The sequence below is a fragment of the Sinocyclocheilus rhinocerous genome, unplaced genomic scaffold (assembly GCF_001515625.1).
Source record: "Sinocyclocheilus rhinocerous isolate Xijiao unplaced genomic scaffold, SAMN03320098_v1.1 scaffold422, whole genome shotgun sequence".
Taxonomy (NCBI): domain Eukaryota; kingdom Metazoa; phylum Chordata; class Actinopteri; order Cypriniformes; family Cyprinidae; genus Sinocyclocheilus; species Sinocyclocheilus rhinocerous.
The window spans coordinates 346,827-362,356 of NW_015639767.1; the positions used below are offsets into that span (position 1 = coordinate 346,827).

The window sequence follows — 15,530 nt, forward strand, 5'->3', positions numbered from 1 at the left end:
GTAAAGTACAATGTGAATGTATTGTATAATGGTAGTATTTGTTATACTGCTTTTAATTTATGCTAATTTAAATGAAAAAATTCCTAGATCTTGTGACCAATTCATTTCCTATTGTTTATGATTATAGACTTTCAATTTCTAGCTTATTAAATATCTACATTTTTTAAATTGAAGTGTTTTATTTAAAAAAAAAAACATTTTTTAAATAAAATATTTAAATAAATAATAAATCACTTCAGAAATATGGAGTTTGTATCTAATATGAATAAGATTTTTTTTTTCATTGTCAGCAATGGATTGTCATGAAAATAATTAAGTTCCAAAAATATCCATCATTTTCTGCAAATGCAAATAGAATTTCCTGTATGTTCTGTGAGATGTGAAATATGACATTTATTTGTGAGATTCACCCTTTCACCTGCATAACACGACTACAATAAAGCCATCATAATGAAACAGCTGTTATTATTGCACTGGGCAACTTTTGGTAATCAATCTCCTCGGTTAAAAAAAATAGGCAAAGATAAAGTTTTGAGCCATTCACGTATATTAAAGATTCTTTACATTAGATTTGTTTAGGATGAGCTTCGAATGGAAGTGTGCAAGGGAAGTTCATGTGGTTGAGAGCGAGAGAGCTCTCCCCTGAAGAGTTCAGCCCAGAGTCGCCCCCTGGTGGCCCTGAGATGCAGCCCTGAGACCCGCAACACCAGGCCAAACACGGACAAATCAACGAGAAAAATAAAAAAAAGAAACCCACGTCTTCCATCCACCCGGTCGGTTTAATGCGTGTAGAAACGCGTCGGGAATGTTAGTCTGATCGCATTCACAGCGTGGATTCGCACTCCACTTTGCAGGTGGTTGTGGCGGCGCCTTTGCGCGTGAGCTTGAGGAAGCTGGGCTTCTCGGTCACGCTGTTGTTATTCGGGGACGTCAGTGCCCTCGTCTGCTCGGCCTTCGCCCCGTCGGCCTCTCCGCTGGACCCCGGGTAGATGACGAGGAAGCAGGCGGCCAGGAAGCCCAGGAAGGAGCCGCCGGAGGCCACCATGGGAATGACCCGCACGCTGCCCACCGCATCCACCACCGCGCCCAGCGCCGACGCCACCAGGATCTGAGAGATGTACACCTGACACGACAGGATGGCGCAGTCGATGCCGAAACCTCGCTTGGAGTTGCCGGGGCTGTGCTGGACGTACTGCAGACAGCAAAAAACACACCAATCACATCTCAGTATCCATGTGATAGAAATCTGGTTAAGACCCATCAGGGAGTATTAAAAATAAAATGAGTACTAGTGGCAACTGTTTACTACATACAAATAACAACTCATGAGGAAAATACAACATTTTCATTGTTTTTGAAATATTTATCTGCCAAAATTTACCACACGTTGCATGAGTTGCTCTAAGAAGGCTGTTTATTTCGAGACAAGCAGCATGAAAAATGTATTACACTATGAAACCAGTTCGCTAAAATTAGACAGAAAGACATGATTTTCATGACAATTAAACAATTATTATTATTTTATTTTATATAATTTTTTATATAAAGCAAAAAAAAGCTAAACTTTTTTTGAAAAGCAACAATTTTTTTTAATCTATAGATATTAAAAATATATCTACTGTAACTAGTAATATATTTTATATAATCTTTAAAGTACAATTAAAGGTATACATCATGGTAGTATTTGTTGTACTGCTTTTAATTACATTTGTTGTACTAATTAATTACAGGATTACACAGACTTTTTATGTAAAGAGATTGAAATTGAAATTTCTTGCTGATTAAATATTTTAAAATATATATTTAAAGTATTTAATTAAAATATTTTATTTAAAAAAATATTTAATAAACAAAATAAAATGAATCAGAATTCGCCAATCTACCTATTCAATTTTCTCATGCACAGGAGACTTTTTATGTATAGAGACTGCAATTTAAGGTTCTAGCTGATTAAATATTGTAAAATAAATATTTAAAATATTATATTTACATATTTTTTTAAAAATTATTTAATAAAAACTAAATCAGAATTCACAGCACTAACTATTCAGTTTGCTCGTGCACAGGACACAAACTTATTTTTATTTGTAGAGATTGCACTTTCAATTTCTAGCAGATTAAATACTTAAATATTTTAAAATATATTTAAGATTAAATATTCTAAATATATATTTAAATATTTATTTATTTTTATTTTATAAGAATTTGTAGCATTAGCTATTCAGTTTGTGCGCAACTTTTTTTCCATGCTATACTATTTCTGATTACTAGTAAAGTTTTTTTTTATTTTTTTTTAAGTCAGCTACTTACAGAGTTTGTTACGCCCAGAAAGTAATTTGATGAAACATAATGCCTGTTACTTTAAATGTTTAAATGTCACCCTCGACCCTGAGTTCTGAGAGACGGTCAGGACAAAGATTAGGTCTAGCGCTGGGATTAGCTGTAATACGGCCGGATTACAGTCTCACACAGATGAATGTAAGCGCGGAGCTGCCTCTGACCTCTTTATTATCATGATACTGGCCCAGCAGAGCGTACGGACAGTACGAGATGCTCATGGAGATGATGCCCATGCTGCTGATCATCACCATGGAGACGTAGACGTTCGGGAAGATCGCCATGACGGCCGTACCGACGGTGAAGCCCAGAGTGCCCAGGATGTAGATGACCTTTATGCTGAGGTCAAAGTTATCCAGATACTTCTGCAGTAAAGCTACATTCACAGAGACATACACATGAAGAATTACACTTGAACAGATCAGACGGTTGAACATCTAGTTTCAGGATACGTACCTGAACAGATGGCGGCGGTGGCGGCGTAATTCACCAGCCCCCAGCAGCCCATCTGAACCCCTCTGTGGTAGTTATGAAGGGCGGTGGAGTTCAGCGGGGCCTACAGGGACAAAAGACATTAAGATTTAGTGTAAAAACTGCTGTAATGGATTTGAGTCATTTGCTAGTCTTTTGAGTGATTAACAGATTAAATTTGGATCTTTGTCCTCACACAAAAGCCCCTATAAAAATGTATGAAAACTCCTGTAACTCAGACAGTAGAGCACAGCACTAGCAACACCAAGGTTTAGTGTTCGATTCCCAGGAAATGCATGAACTGATCAAATGTACATGTGTACCTTCAATGCAGTGCAAGTCACTTTGAACGATTCCTTGAACATATCCTACATTTACATGTATGCCATGACAATGAAAATCATAATTTGGGGTGAACAGGTCCTTGAACTTAGCTTACATTGTATGCATTTGTCAGACACATTTATCCGATGTGACTAAAATTGCATTCAAGTTGATTAATTTGATCAGTTAATGCATTCCCTGGGAATCGAACCCACAACCTTGGCATTACTATTAACACCATGCTTTACTGTTTGAGCTACAGGAATGCTTTCCTATATTTTCATAGCTTAAACAGTGGAGCATGGCACTAGCAACGCCAAGGTTTTGGGTTCGATTCCCAGGAAATGCATGAACTGATCAAATGTACATGTGTACCTTCAATGCAGTGCAAGTCACTTTGAATGATTCCTTGAACATATCCTACATTTACATGTATGCATGTGGCAGATGCTTTTATCTGAAGCGACTTAAATTGCATTCAAGTTGTACATTTGATCAGTTCATGGATTCCCTGGGAATCGAACCCACAACCCCTGGCATTGCTCATGGGTGAGTAAATGACAATGAAATCATAATTTGGGGTGAACAGGTCCTTGAACTTAGCTTACATTGTATGCATTTGTCAGACACTTTTATCCGAAGTGACTTAAATTGCATTCAAGTTAATTCATTTGATAAGTTAATGCATTCCCAGGGAATCGAACCTACAATCAAACCTACAATCTTGGCATTACTATTAGCACCACGCTCTACTTTTTGAGCTACAGGAATGCTTTCCTATATTTTCATAGCTTAAACAGTGGAGCATGGCACTAGCAACGCCAAGGTTCGATTCCCAGGGAATGCATAAATTAATCAAATGTGTAACTTGAATGCAATGCGAGTCACTTTGGATGCATTGAAAAAAGCAATGCATCTCTCACCGTAGGGTCGCCCTCGTAGATGACCTGCCCCATGAAGTCAGTGTAAAACACGGCCTCTGCGATGATGGAGAACCACGTGACCAGGTGACACACGCACAGTCTGAACAGCTCTTTGGGCATCTTCAGCATGGACATCCAGAGCAGTCGGACGGTGGTCTCGGCCTCGCCCTCCTCGCTCTCCGTGTCCCCGCTGGAGTTGGTGTTCCCGCTCTGGTGCCTCGCTCTCTGTCCGTTCCTCTGCTTCTGCCGCTTCTCTATCTCGTAGATGTCGTTCATGCTGCGTGACGGTTTGATGAGGAACGCGGCGTTGGCGCGCCGGTAGCGGTAGCGGTGGGATCCGACCCGGCCGTAGTAGGAAAACGTGCAGGATGACTGTCGGTAGAAGGTGTGGCGTCTGCGGCGCATGGATGCGGTGGTGCTGGAGGGCTTGATACCGGGCGGCCCGTGGCCATTCAGGTCCGTCGTATGTCCGTTGGCCTCTTTGGATTGGTTGAGCTGACTGTCGAGCAGAGCTTCTTCTCCGTCACATTCGGCCTGATGTAGAAACGCAGATAGTCGGCTGAATTTTCCGCGCAGGAACTCCTGACTCTCCACACTGCTGCTGCGCCGCGGCGGTGACCCGTGATAGGAAGAAATGCGATCTTGGAAGATAGACGGCTCGATTTCACGCAGAAACAGCATGTCGTGGTGGTCCAGCGTAGTGTCGGCCATCGCCAAAATGGAGTCGCTTTTACTTCGAACGATGTCCACGTCTAAGAAATCCATGTCCAGTTCTTGCTCCGATCGCCGGTCTGCGTAGAGGTCATAATGCTCGTAGGACTCGTCTTCGTGGATCATTTCGAGCTGGGGTTGGTGCGGGGTGATTTTAACACTGGATTCGGTTTCTGCCTCATCATCCAGACGGTCCTGTTGAGGGCTGAACTGTTGCTCTTCAATACTGAAGAGGTGCAGAGCCACGGACACCGTGAACAGTACCGCGGCAAATAAGAACAGAATTTGCTCTTGAGACTTGAAGGTTCGACCCAAGAAGGTGTGCGTCCAGTCAAGACCACCAAGGGCATAACCGACCGCCCCTCCGAGCCCTTAAAACACAACACGCACAGTTTAGCACTGATTCTATACAGACACGTACACAATAACAAAGCTTTTGGGAATGACAAGCGATTTTAAAGGCACAATGCGAAAAATTATTTTCTTAGTATTTTTGTGTTTTTTTCTATGAATCCATTTTTTCCCCAAAATGAAATTAAAATATAATATATTTTTTTTCAAAATTGTATATATATATATATATATATATATATCAACATTTAAAAATGTAAGATGCATTTATTTGAGATGGAAAATTACTTCAAACTTAAGTCATTGATAAATACTTTAGTTTATTTGGAAAATTAGTTTATGCTTAAAAAAAAAAAATGAAGTAAAATAATATTTAATACCCCATCTACATTTTTTTTCTTGTTTTAAGCATAAAGGTACAGGGAAAAAAAGGGAAAAGAAATTTTTTTTTTGCTTCTCAAGTAATTGTTTATTGATTCAAGAATACTTAGATATTTGTACTAAAAATTTCACTGCAAAAAAATATTTTCTTTATCAGTATTTTTGTCGTTTTCCATTACATATATCTAAACATTCTTAAATCAAGATACACTTACTTCAGAATGAAAATTACTTAAGATAATAAGTTTTGTCTTTTTTTTAAATTTATCAAAATTGCATTGGTTTATGCGTAAAACAAGAACAAACATCTATAAAAACAAAAACAAAAAAACATCTACAAACTTGTTTTCTTCTGTTTTTTTTCTGACCATATTTGCAGATGTTATTATTGTTTTAAGCATAAACTCACTTAATTTAAGTATATTTAGTTCTCAAGTAAATGTGTTGTTTTAAGAATCTTTAGATAATTGTAGTTCAAAATAGACTGCAAAAGTTTATTTCCTATCTAGTATTTTTGTCTTGTTTACCACTGATTCTATATGGACATGTACACGATCTAGTATTTTTGTCTTGTTTTAAAAAGTACAAATATCTAAAAGTTTCTAAATCAAGATACATTTACTTTTAGAAATAATTTATTTTTTTTTGGCATGAAAACAGTCATAGACTGCAGTTGTCACTCACATAAATAACTGCAGAATGAGATCAAACACACAAAATAAGAGTGCCAACCGCATTTATCAGCAGTGTAAAAGTGGCCTGTGATTCATGCTTAATCAGTCATTCAGGTTTTTGAAGTTGTGATCTATGACTGAAATCAGGCAGACTTTGGCAGTGCTGTACCTGCAGAGAAGGCGTGGATGTTGAGGGCCATGTCCTGTTCCTCAGTGTCGGCCACGTCCAGCAGATATGCTCGTATGGGACCCTCCGTCGCATCCGCAGAGAAATCCAGCACCACCACCCCCAAAACCGTCATCACGATTCCTATGGGCTGGTTATTTGGCACGTCTCCTAAAGCAAGACCTGAGACGGACAGACACAAACAGATTACGTCAGAGAAAAATCAACAGAATTGTTTAGAATCAGTGTTGATATTTTTAACTAAAACGATTAAAAAAACATTTTCGGAACATCGAAATAAAGCTGCAATAATATATAAATGTAAATAAATAAAACTTACACACACACACACACACACACACACACACACACACACACACATTAAGCAAAAACAAAAAATTAAAGCTGTGCAGAAGTATTAAAAAAACTAATAAAGATGTTGAAAATGCACAGCAAAATTTAAAAAATTTCAAAATATCAATAAATACTACAATATTGTAGTATACTAAATTACACTACAATAACACTGTTTGGAATGGACTTAAATGTTAAAAGCAGCTGCACTATTAAATGGTGATTGCAAGCATGTTCAGAATTGCCAACATATTTAAATATGCTGTGCTAAATCAGTAGCCATATTTAAATCAGACTCAAAACCCATCTGTTTAGCTGTGCATTTACTGAATGAGCACTGTGCCACGTCTGAACTGACGGCACTCTATTTTAATGTATAATCATCTTTTATTCATAACTGTTTTACATTTCATTTTAAATCAATTTTTGAATCATTTTAAAATTTTATTGTTGTGACTACTTTTATGATTATTTTAATTCCTTTTACCATGGTGTATGAAATGTGCTATATAAATAAACTTGCCTTGCCTAAATCATATTTAAGTCACATGGTGTCTGTTTTATTCAATGCTAGTTTTACATTCTTTAATATAATTATTTGGCTAAAAGGAAACAAACAAACAAGCAATACTAGCGGCATATTTGTGAAAGCTAACATGTATACTATAAAAAAAAAAAAAACATTTCAAACAATTGTATTTTCTCCGTTGAAGTGTTTTGGATTTAAAAATATAAATGTGACCCTGGACCACAAAACCAGTCATAAGGGTCAATTTTTTAAAATATAATCATATTTGGCCGAGATATAACTATTTGAATATCTGGAATCTGAGGGTGCAAAAAAAATCTAAATATTGAAAAAAATCGCCTTTAAAGTTGTCTAAATGAAGTTCTTAGCAATGCATATTACTAATCAAAAATTAAGTTTTAATATATTTACAGTAGGACATTTACAAAATATCTTCATGGAACATGATCTTTACTTAATGTCCTAATGATTTTTGGCATAAAAGAAAAATCTATCATTTTGACCCATACAATGTATTTTTGGATATTGCTACAAATATACCCCAGCGACTTAAGACTGCTTTTGTGCTCCAGGGTCACAAATATATGTATAATGTGTCTGAGAAAATAAAATATATTAAAGAACATACGAAAGGTTTACAGATTATTTTGAAACCAATGCAAAAGGTTTTTAAAGTACCCATTCTAATGAAATGTTACTTTTATAGTCCCTTGTCAATACATACAGACATGTATTGATTGTTCAGGCTTATTTTAGTGCTTTTCCAGTAGAGCATGTGACGGGTCAACATGTGTTTTATGTGTGTAACTATTGGTGTTAGCTACTGCTCACAATGATCTGAATAAACCTCCAACATAAAATATCAAACTTCAGTGTTTCCACATTGAATGAAGGATTTCATTCATAAACGAGTCCTCATTCAGGAGAGACTGCTGTGTGTTCTGATTGATTTTTACCTGGTGGTTTAGAAAACAAAAAAGTCCCATAGACTTACATTGAAGAAGGGACCTGATAGACATTTGGGTGAACTTTTGATTTAGCCTAGTATAGATGAACCACCTAGCAACCACCCAGAACACCCTAGCAACGACTAGCAATACACCTAAAAAAAAAATAACTCTTAGAACACCATAAACTGCTTAGCAACACCTTGGCAACATACAAAACATAAAATAAAAAATAAATAAATAAAATGAAATGAAATAAAACAACATTCTAGCATCATGATGCTAATGAGAAGAAAGTAGCGAGTATAAAAATAAAAGTAGTGAAAAGAAACAAAATAAAATAAATTAAAACCTTAAAATAATAAAATAATAAAAAATATATTATAAAATAAAACATTAAAAATATAATAAAATAAAAAGAAACTCTTAGAACAGCATATAAACAACTAAAATAAGATACAAAAAATATATAAAATGCATCTAAAATCTTTCTTAAATGTTATTAAAATAAAAAATATATATTTAAAAAAAACAATAAAACACAACATGTAAAATATATAAACATAAAAAAAACTCTTAGAACACCATAGAAACCACTTAGCAACATCCTGGCAACATCCACAACATACCAGCTTCACGGTAATGCACCACCAAAATAAAAATAAAAAATAAAAGAAAATCATATAAAAAAAAAATAAAAAAAAAAGTTTTTCTAATAGTTTTAAATGCAAATGTATTGTAGTATTTTAAACACTGATCTAATATTTAGTGTATTAAACTGTAAAAACAGGCACAGAGGGCAGAAGCTTGTTGTAGACTCATAGCTCTGTGTCGTGTCAGCAGTAGGCTGAGTATTGCGCTTTCTTCCTGACAATGGAGTCGGTGCGCAGCAAGCTAGCCGTGGAGACAGGAAGTTGTTCCAGATAGGCAATGAAAGGTAAAAAAAGGGCACAACAGGAAACAGTTCCCTGTGAACTGGTTCCTAGTCCTTTCCCATGTCATAGAGACTGACGGACTTCATGCTGACACACACACACACACACACACACACACACAGACACAGACACAGACAGCAGACAGCCATGTCTTTCTGCTCAAATACTGACAGATAGTCAGGAGAATACTGTACAAAACAAGGTATTACCATGGTACACGTCTAAAACACCTTGGTAGGAAAAAGTACATCTGGGAAGGACAAAAAACATGTTAAGTTTCTGGTCTTATTAATGCTGTTTTTTGAGACCGTTTAAAACAGGTGGAAATGTGGAAGATGACGTGTTGAATGTGGTTCAGAGATCAGCAGGCGTCTGCATGTGTCACTTCTGCCCTCGAATACAAATGTGGCGGTGATAACAGCGTCACATGTTCTGTGCCAAGAACAGAAGCGTTCCTGCAAAAATCAGCTCTGTCTATGCAAACATCTCACCGTCAGAAAGACTGCATGACCCATGCAAGATGCGTTTTCTCTGGTTAAACATTTAGAGTCAGCATGAACTGCTGTTTGCAAACTATTTAACGCAAGGTTGACTACTAGTTAACATTTTCTAGCTGAAAAGTCAAGTGAAAAGTTATTTCAGAGATGGAGCAAGTTCTTTCAATTTGGAAGAGATTATTAATTATATACATATATATAATTAAACAATAAAACCAGGAACATGTATAAAGAATGAAAAACTAAACAAAAAAACTAGTGCAAAAATGGATGGATAAATGAATGAGAAAAGTTACCTTTACATTTAGAAAGAAATAGAGAAAGTATGAAGAATGAATGGAAGAATGAATGAATGAATGAATGAATCCCTTAAAAGTTTAAGGAATAGGATTCAAACCAGAACATGCACTAACCGCTGTAAAGCCACTTACATTTAGAAAGAAATGGCAAAATTATGGACAAGGATGAATGAATGAATGAATTAATTGGGATAATTTTGAAATAATATGCCCTCATGAATCGTTCACATTAAAGCCAGGATCATGTATTAAGAAAGTAAAAAGTAAATTTGATTTCATGTTGCCTGTTGAAAGCGTTCAGGTTCAGGTTCATTCGGAGCTGCTCACCTATCAGTGAGCCGTTGAGGAAGAGCGCGACGCCCAGCAGGACGCCCACACACAGCGCCAGGATGAAGGGCCGTCTGCGGCCCCAGCGCAGCGTACAGCGGTCACTGGCCGAGCCGATCAGAGGGGTGAAGATCAGACCCAGGATGGGGCTCAGGAACCACGTCAGGCTGTAGTATTGCTCTGGAAGACCTGAGAGCAGCACAAACACACAGATCTGATGTCACTTCCTGCACACGGTTTCAGTCAAAGTGCTGCTCCAAAAGCAGTTTTGGGTTGCATTACATGGAGTTATTGCTTTCATAAATGAGCATTAACAGTAATATGATAAAAGACTCAATAAAACCCATTTAGAAAAGGAGTTTCATCATTAAAATGTAAAAAACCCCACATAATTCGGCCTAACCAGATCAATGCTGATAATACTAATGCTATTGCTAACATTCAACATCCTCTGCAAAATATCACATCTATACTTCACTGAAAAAATATTTAGATCAAATTTAGTCTAAATTTCAGATTTATGTAATTTAATTTCATTAAAAAAAAAAAATTTATATACAGTGGGTACGGAAAGTATTCAGACCCCCTTAAATTTTATAGGCTATATTGACTTTATAATTTAAAAAAAAATAAAATAAAAAAAAATTTATATACAGTGGGTACGGAAAGTATTCAGACCCCCTTAAATTTTTCACTCTTTGTTATATTGCAGCCATTTGCTAAAATCGTTTAAGTTAAACGCCAGGAAAGCATGACAGACTTACCGCTAAAGAAATATAAAGAAACAGAAAGAGAGAACGATAAAATCATATTGTCATTGTATAAAATATAAAATAAAAATACTCATGGAAAAGATGAATAAAAGAAAAAAAAAAATCTAAATAAAATAAAAAATAAAGATTATTTGTGGCTCAGAAAATATGAAAAATAAAATAATAATTTCTATTAAAAATAAAATAAAATCAATAAAATATAAAATAAAAATAATTCAGTACTCGTGAAAAAAAGATGAAAAAAAAAATTTATATGAAACCTTCAAAGCAGGAAATATGATAACCACCTGTGTAATAAACGCCAGGAAAGCATGACAGACTTACCGCTAAAGAAACAGAAAGAGAAAATGACAAAATCTTGTCATTTATAAAAATGACTGAGATGAAATGATTGGTAGACCGTCTGCAGTGTCACCAGAATATTGTCGTCTACCTTCAGGAATCATGTCAGAAACGTGCATATGATGCTTTAAAAAACATTCTGGAGAAGCTTTCTGTAGTTACAGAGCCACTGACACGCTGAAGCATGTGCAGTATTTCCAGAAAGAAAAACAAAGCAATCTGTTAGCCACTTTAAGGCTGTTTGTTTGTGAAAATGAGATTTGATTTCATAATTACACCAAACAAAGCAAGCATTTCTCATCCAGATCAAGAGCTCAGTCTGAACCGCGTCCTTCATGGTGTGTGTGTGTGTGTTTGTTCTGTGAGGCTGTTATAGTGACAGAATACACACATCTGTCTGCGTCACACACCAGCCGTCCATCATAAGTGCCATATAACGCGTATAACCTCATGCAGACGACAATCATGCACAGATTGGCAGTGCAACAATAATTCACACGCAGAGAGGCAGAAGACTCTCACAGGAATCAGCTCTATCTTTAGAGGAGACGTCCAGGGCTGTAATAGGATCACCACACACACACACTCTCTCTCGAACGCAAACACAGCACGTGTACTTGAGTCAAAGTCACATTACTCAGCCCAAATGAACCATTCTGACATGTGAACTAAGAGTTAAGCAGGCAACAATCACAAGATTCCAGCAGGACAGCAAAAACAAAGAAAACTACTAAATTCCATCAAATTAAAGATTCAGTGCTCACAGAAAAGATGAATAAAAGAAAAATAAATTTGATCCCAAATTATATTATTATAAAATCAGAATAATTTAGAAAATAAAAAATAACTCATTAAGATAAATGATAAAAAAGAAACCATAAAATGAAAAAAAAATAAACAAATTAAATTAAATATAAAATTAAATAAAAAGCCTGTCATGATTCAAAGCATCAGAATATCACAACTGTATCACTATTCTTAATTATTTATTAAATAATATTTTAGTGTGCCCAGTACACATATAGCATACTATGTGTTAATATAATTAACAAATATATTTATAATTAATATTATTTATTAACAAATATTTAAATAAGAAATACATATAAAATTACATTACATAAATAAAAATAAACAATATTAAAATAATAAACATAAATATATGTACATTCATACATTTATTTATAATTAATATTATCTATTAACATTTAAATAAGAAATGCATATGATAAAATTACCGTATTGTCCCGAATATAAGACGATGTTTTTTTCTTGGAAATACATCTGAAAAAATGCGGTCGTCTTATATTCAGGGTCTAGACTTTGACATGTCAATAATACACCCACAACAATAGGTGGCGCCAAATACGCATAAAACGAGTGTGCCATGAAATACGTAATGTAATGCGTGTTGTAAAGATCGCGAATAAAAACAAAAGAAAAAGAAAACCTTACAGCTGCATGAATCCTGACTGTCACGTTAGCATGATGGGACCAAACTTTCTTTGTGATTTTAAAACGTAAGACAGTACCCAGATTTGAAGACTACAGTAAGATTGAACTTCTACTGTTAATAAGATTTTGGAAGGCTACTATTAGATGGATAGCCTAAATGTCCTAATTCAGATGGGCTACCAGTTTTTTTTATTTTTTTTTATGGTATATCAAAAAGTGTATATTTTTTAAATGTGATTGTTGGTACATTTGACCAGTTTTTACCATACTTTCAAAACAAAAATTAAAATAGGAAAAATATGCAATATGAAAATAATTGAAGACAAAATGTGTTTTACTGAGAAAAAACAAGATTTGGTTTTTAAAAAGCCTTTTTCCAAAAGGTACATCTGGAAAAAGGGGGGGTCGTCTTATAATCAGGGTCATCTTATATTCGGGCCAATACGGTACTACATTTTATTTATTTAATTTTAATGTCTATTTTTGAATCACAGTCATGTGAAATGCAGATGAAATTGTCATTAAAATCTCAAAAAAAAAAGAAGAAGAAGAAGAACAAAAGAACAAAAATGAAGCCTATGTTAAGGACCATTATTATAAAGATAAATGAATTTGATAATTAATAATTGAAAATACATTTTCATTTTTTAAATGTATTCGTTTTATTTTTGAGGTGTTTGCCTTCCTTAAAAAAGTGTGCTGTTGCTAAACCTGCGAGACAGTAAACCCCTTCTGCACAGGGACAGGAAATGACATTGAGGTGATGTAGTTGCCATGCAATCTGTCTGTTTGTCAATAGGTCATCCTCTGAACAAGCACCGAGCCATAAACCCTAAACCTTAATGATATGCTTTATGGTACATGGGTGGACTGCACAGTAGGCTGATGCTGATTACCCAAGATTACGCAGGGTTTGAATAGGGATTGTAATCTGCTCGTAACTCATGCCAATACGGTACATTCATTACATAAATATAGAAATGTAATTAAATAAATGTAATGTAAATGAATAAATATAAATAAATGTAAAGAAAATATTTAAAAAATAAACATACATAAAATATAAAATTAATAAATGTTTATAAATCAATATTATTTATTCATAAATATTTCAATAAGAAATATATGATAAACTGCATTCTAAATAAAATAAAATAAATATGAAAATAATAAACACACACATATAATGATAAAATTACATAATAAATAAACTATGAAAATAATAAACATTATATTTATTATATATAATAAATATAAAATATATACACATTTTTTTTATTAATTATTAATTTTATTATTGTTTTATTATCAAATTATTAAATAACATTTTAGTGTGCACAGTACACATACTACTTGTTTTTAAAAAATAGTGCTGAAAGTATGCCGTTCTGAATGTTCTGTTCCATTCCAATGGACAAATACTAATTTGTAAACTTGGTAAATTCCCACAATTCCGTGTAGAAAAAAGAATGACTATAAAAGTCATAATCTTTCTCACGGTTGCTGTCAGAAATCAGCTGGAATAGAGCCACTGCACCTGCTGGTAAAAAGCATGACGTCCCATTACAGGATCCGAAAAAACAGAACAAAAAAACCTCATGATCCTCTGGGAGACACATAGACTAGAGTCCTGAGAAGCCGTTTTCTGAGAGCCTTATCAGAGTCGGGACCGGATCTGACAAACCAGCTGTTCTGTTCTCATCAGGCTTCACCTCACAGTGCCACCATCGACAGTCCAGCCAGTCCACTTCCTCTTCCTCTTCCTTCGGTTTGTTGAGCTGTTTTTATACATTTAGTCTTTGTGCGCAAACTGCAGTTAAACACACAAACACTGAGACACTGAGGCCCAAACTAAAGATCTGAATCAGTTGGTAAGCAAGTTATTTGTTCCTTGAAAAATATGTGGCATAAACATGCAAACAGGAAGTTTGAGAGATTTCAGTAAATAATCACAGCAGACTTTGTGTTTCCCACCAGGTCAAAAATGGTGAACAATACTGAGAGCAGAATGAGTCAAACCGGAGGAAGTACTTTCTAGAAGAGAGAAACACATACACATCTAAAACCCACTTCAGTGAAGAAACAAACTCACCAACAAGCCACATCCAAAGCAACACTCTGGAGTCTGTTTCCAGCGGGAAAAACCAGGTCAGTCCAGTTCTAGGAACATGGTTCCTGGTTTTTGGGGGTCAAGGGTCAACACCAGGTTGATGTGAAACGAGCTACCACCTTTTAGCAGGACTTTCCAGCATGGACCACTGATTTAGAAAGGCAAAACTCTTCCTTCATTGTTTATTTCGATGCTTTCAGAGCTGTTACACTAGACCTGATTTCCCAATCACTTTCATTCATATGTACTGGAACGTTTCACAGCAGAAGCGAAAGAGTATGTGAAGAAGCATTTGATGACCTCCGACCTGCAAAATCATATAGTAAAAGACATTTGACCAAAAGTGAATCTAAAAAAGTCATAGACTGACTTGGCAAATAAATCAATCAGATATGAATTATAAATAAATATGAATACATTTAAAATTAATATGAATTATGAAATAAAATATGTAATGAAATGAAATTAAAATGAAATAAATATTAAAATAATTAACATGCATATATAAAATAAAATGTATTCATATATTTATAATTAATATTATGTATTAATAAGTATTTAAATAAGAAATATATATACACAGTATATATATATATATATGAAAAAATTACATTATAAATAAAT

General features: G+C 34.8%; 1 protein-coding gene across 4 annotated transcripts in view; it reads right to left on the bottom strand.

Annotated features, from left to right (window-relative positions):
• Positions 1–251: 251 nt before the first annotated feature.
• The window catches only part of slc45a4a (solute carrier family 45 member 4a), a 62,834-nt gene continuing 47,555 nt past the window's right edge, over positions 252–15,530 (bottom strand). For 3 of the 4 annotated variants that reach the window (XM_016567415.1, XM_016567414.1, XM_016567416.1), the window contains 6 exons: positions 10,227–10,415; positions 6,342–6,521; positions 4,056–5,137; positions 2,794–2,893; positions 2,502–2,713; positions 252–1,192 (listed from right to left, as the gene is read on the bottom strand). In XM_016567415.1, the coding sequence (XP_016422901.1) occupies positions 824–1,192; positions 2,502–2,713; positions 2,794–2,893; positions 4,056–5,137; positions 6,342–6,521; positions 10,227–10,415 (2,132 nt within the window). In that variant the 3' untranslated portion in view covers positions 252–823. Of the gene's footprint in view, positions 1,193–1,390; positions 1,411–2,501; positions 2,714–2,793; positions 2,894–4,055; positions 5,138–6,341; positions 6,522–10,226; positions 10,416–15,530 lie in introns of those variants that run through there. The other variant, XM_016567417.1, reaches the window with a different exon arrangement.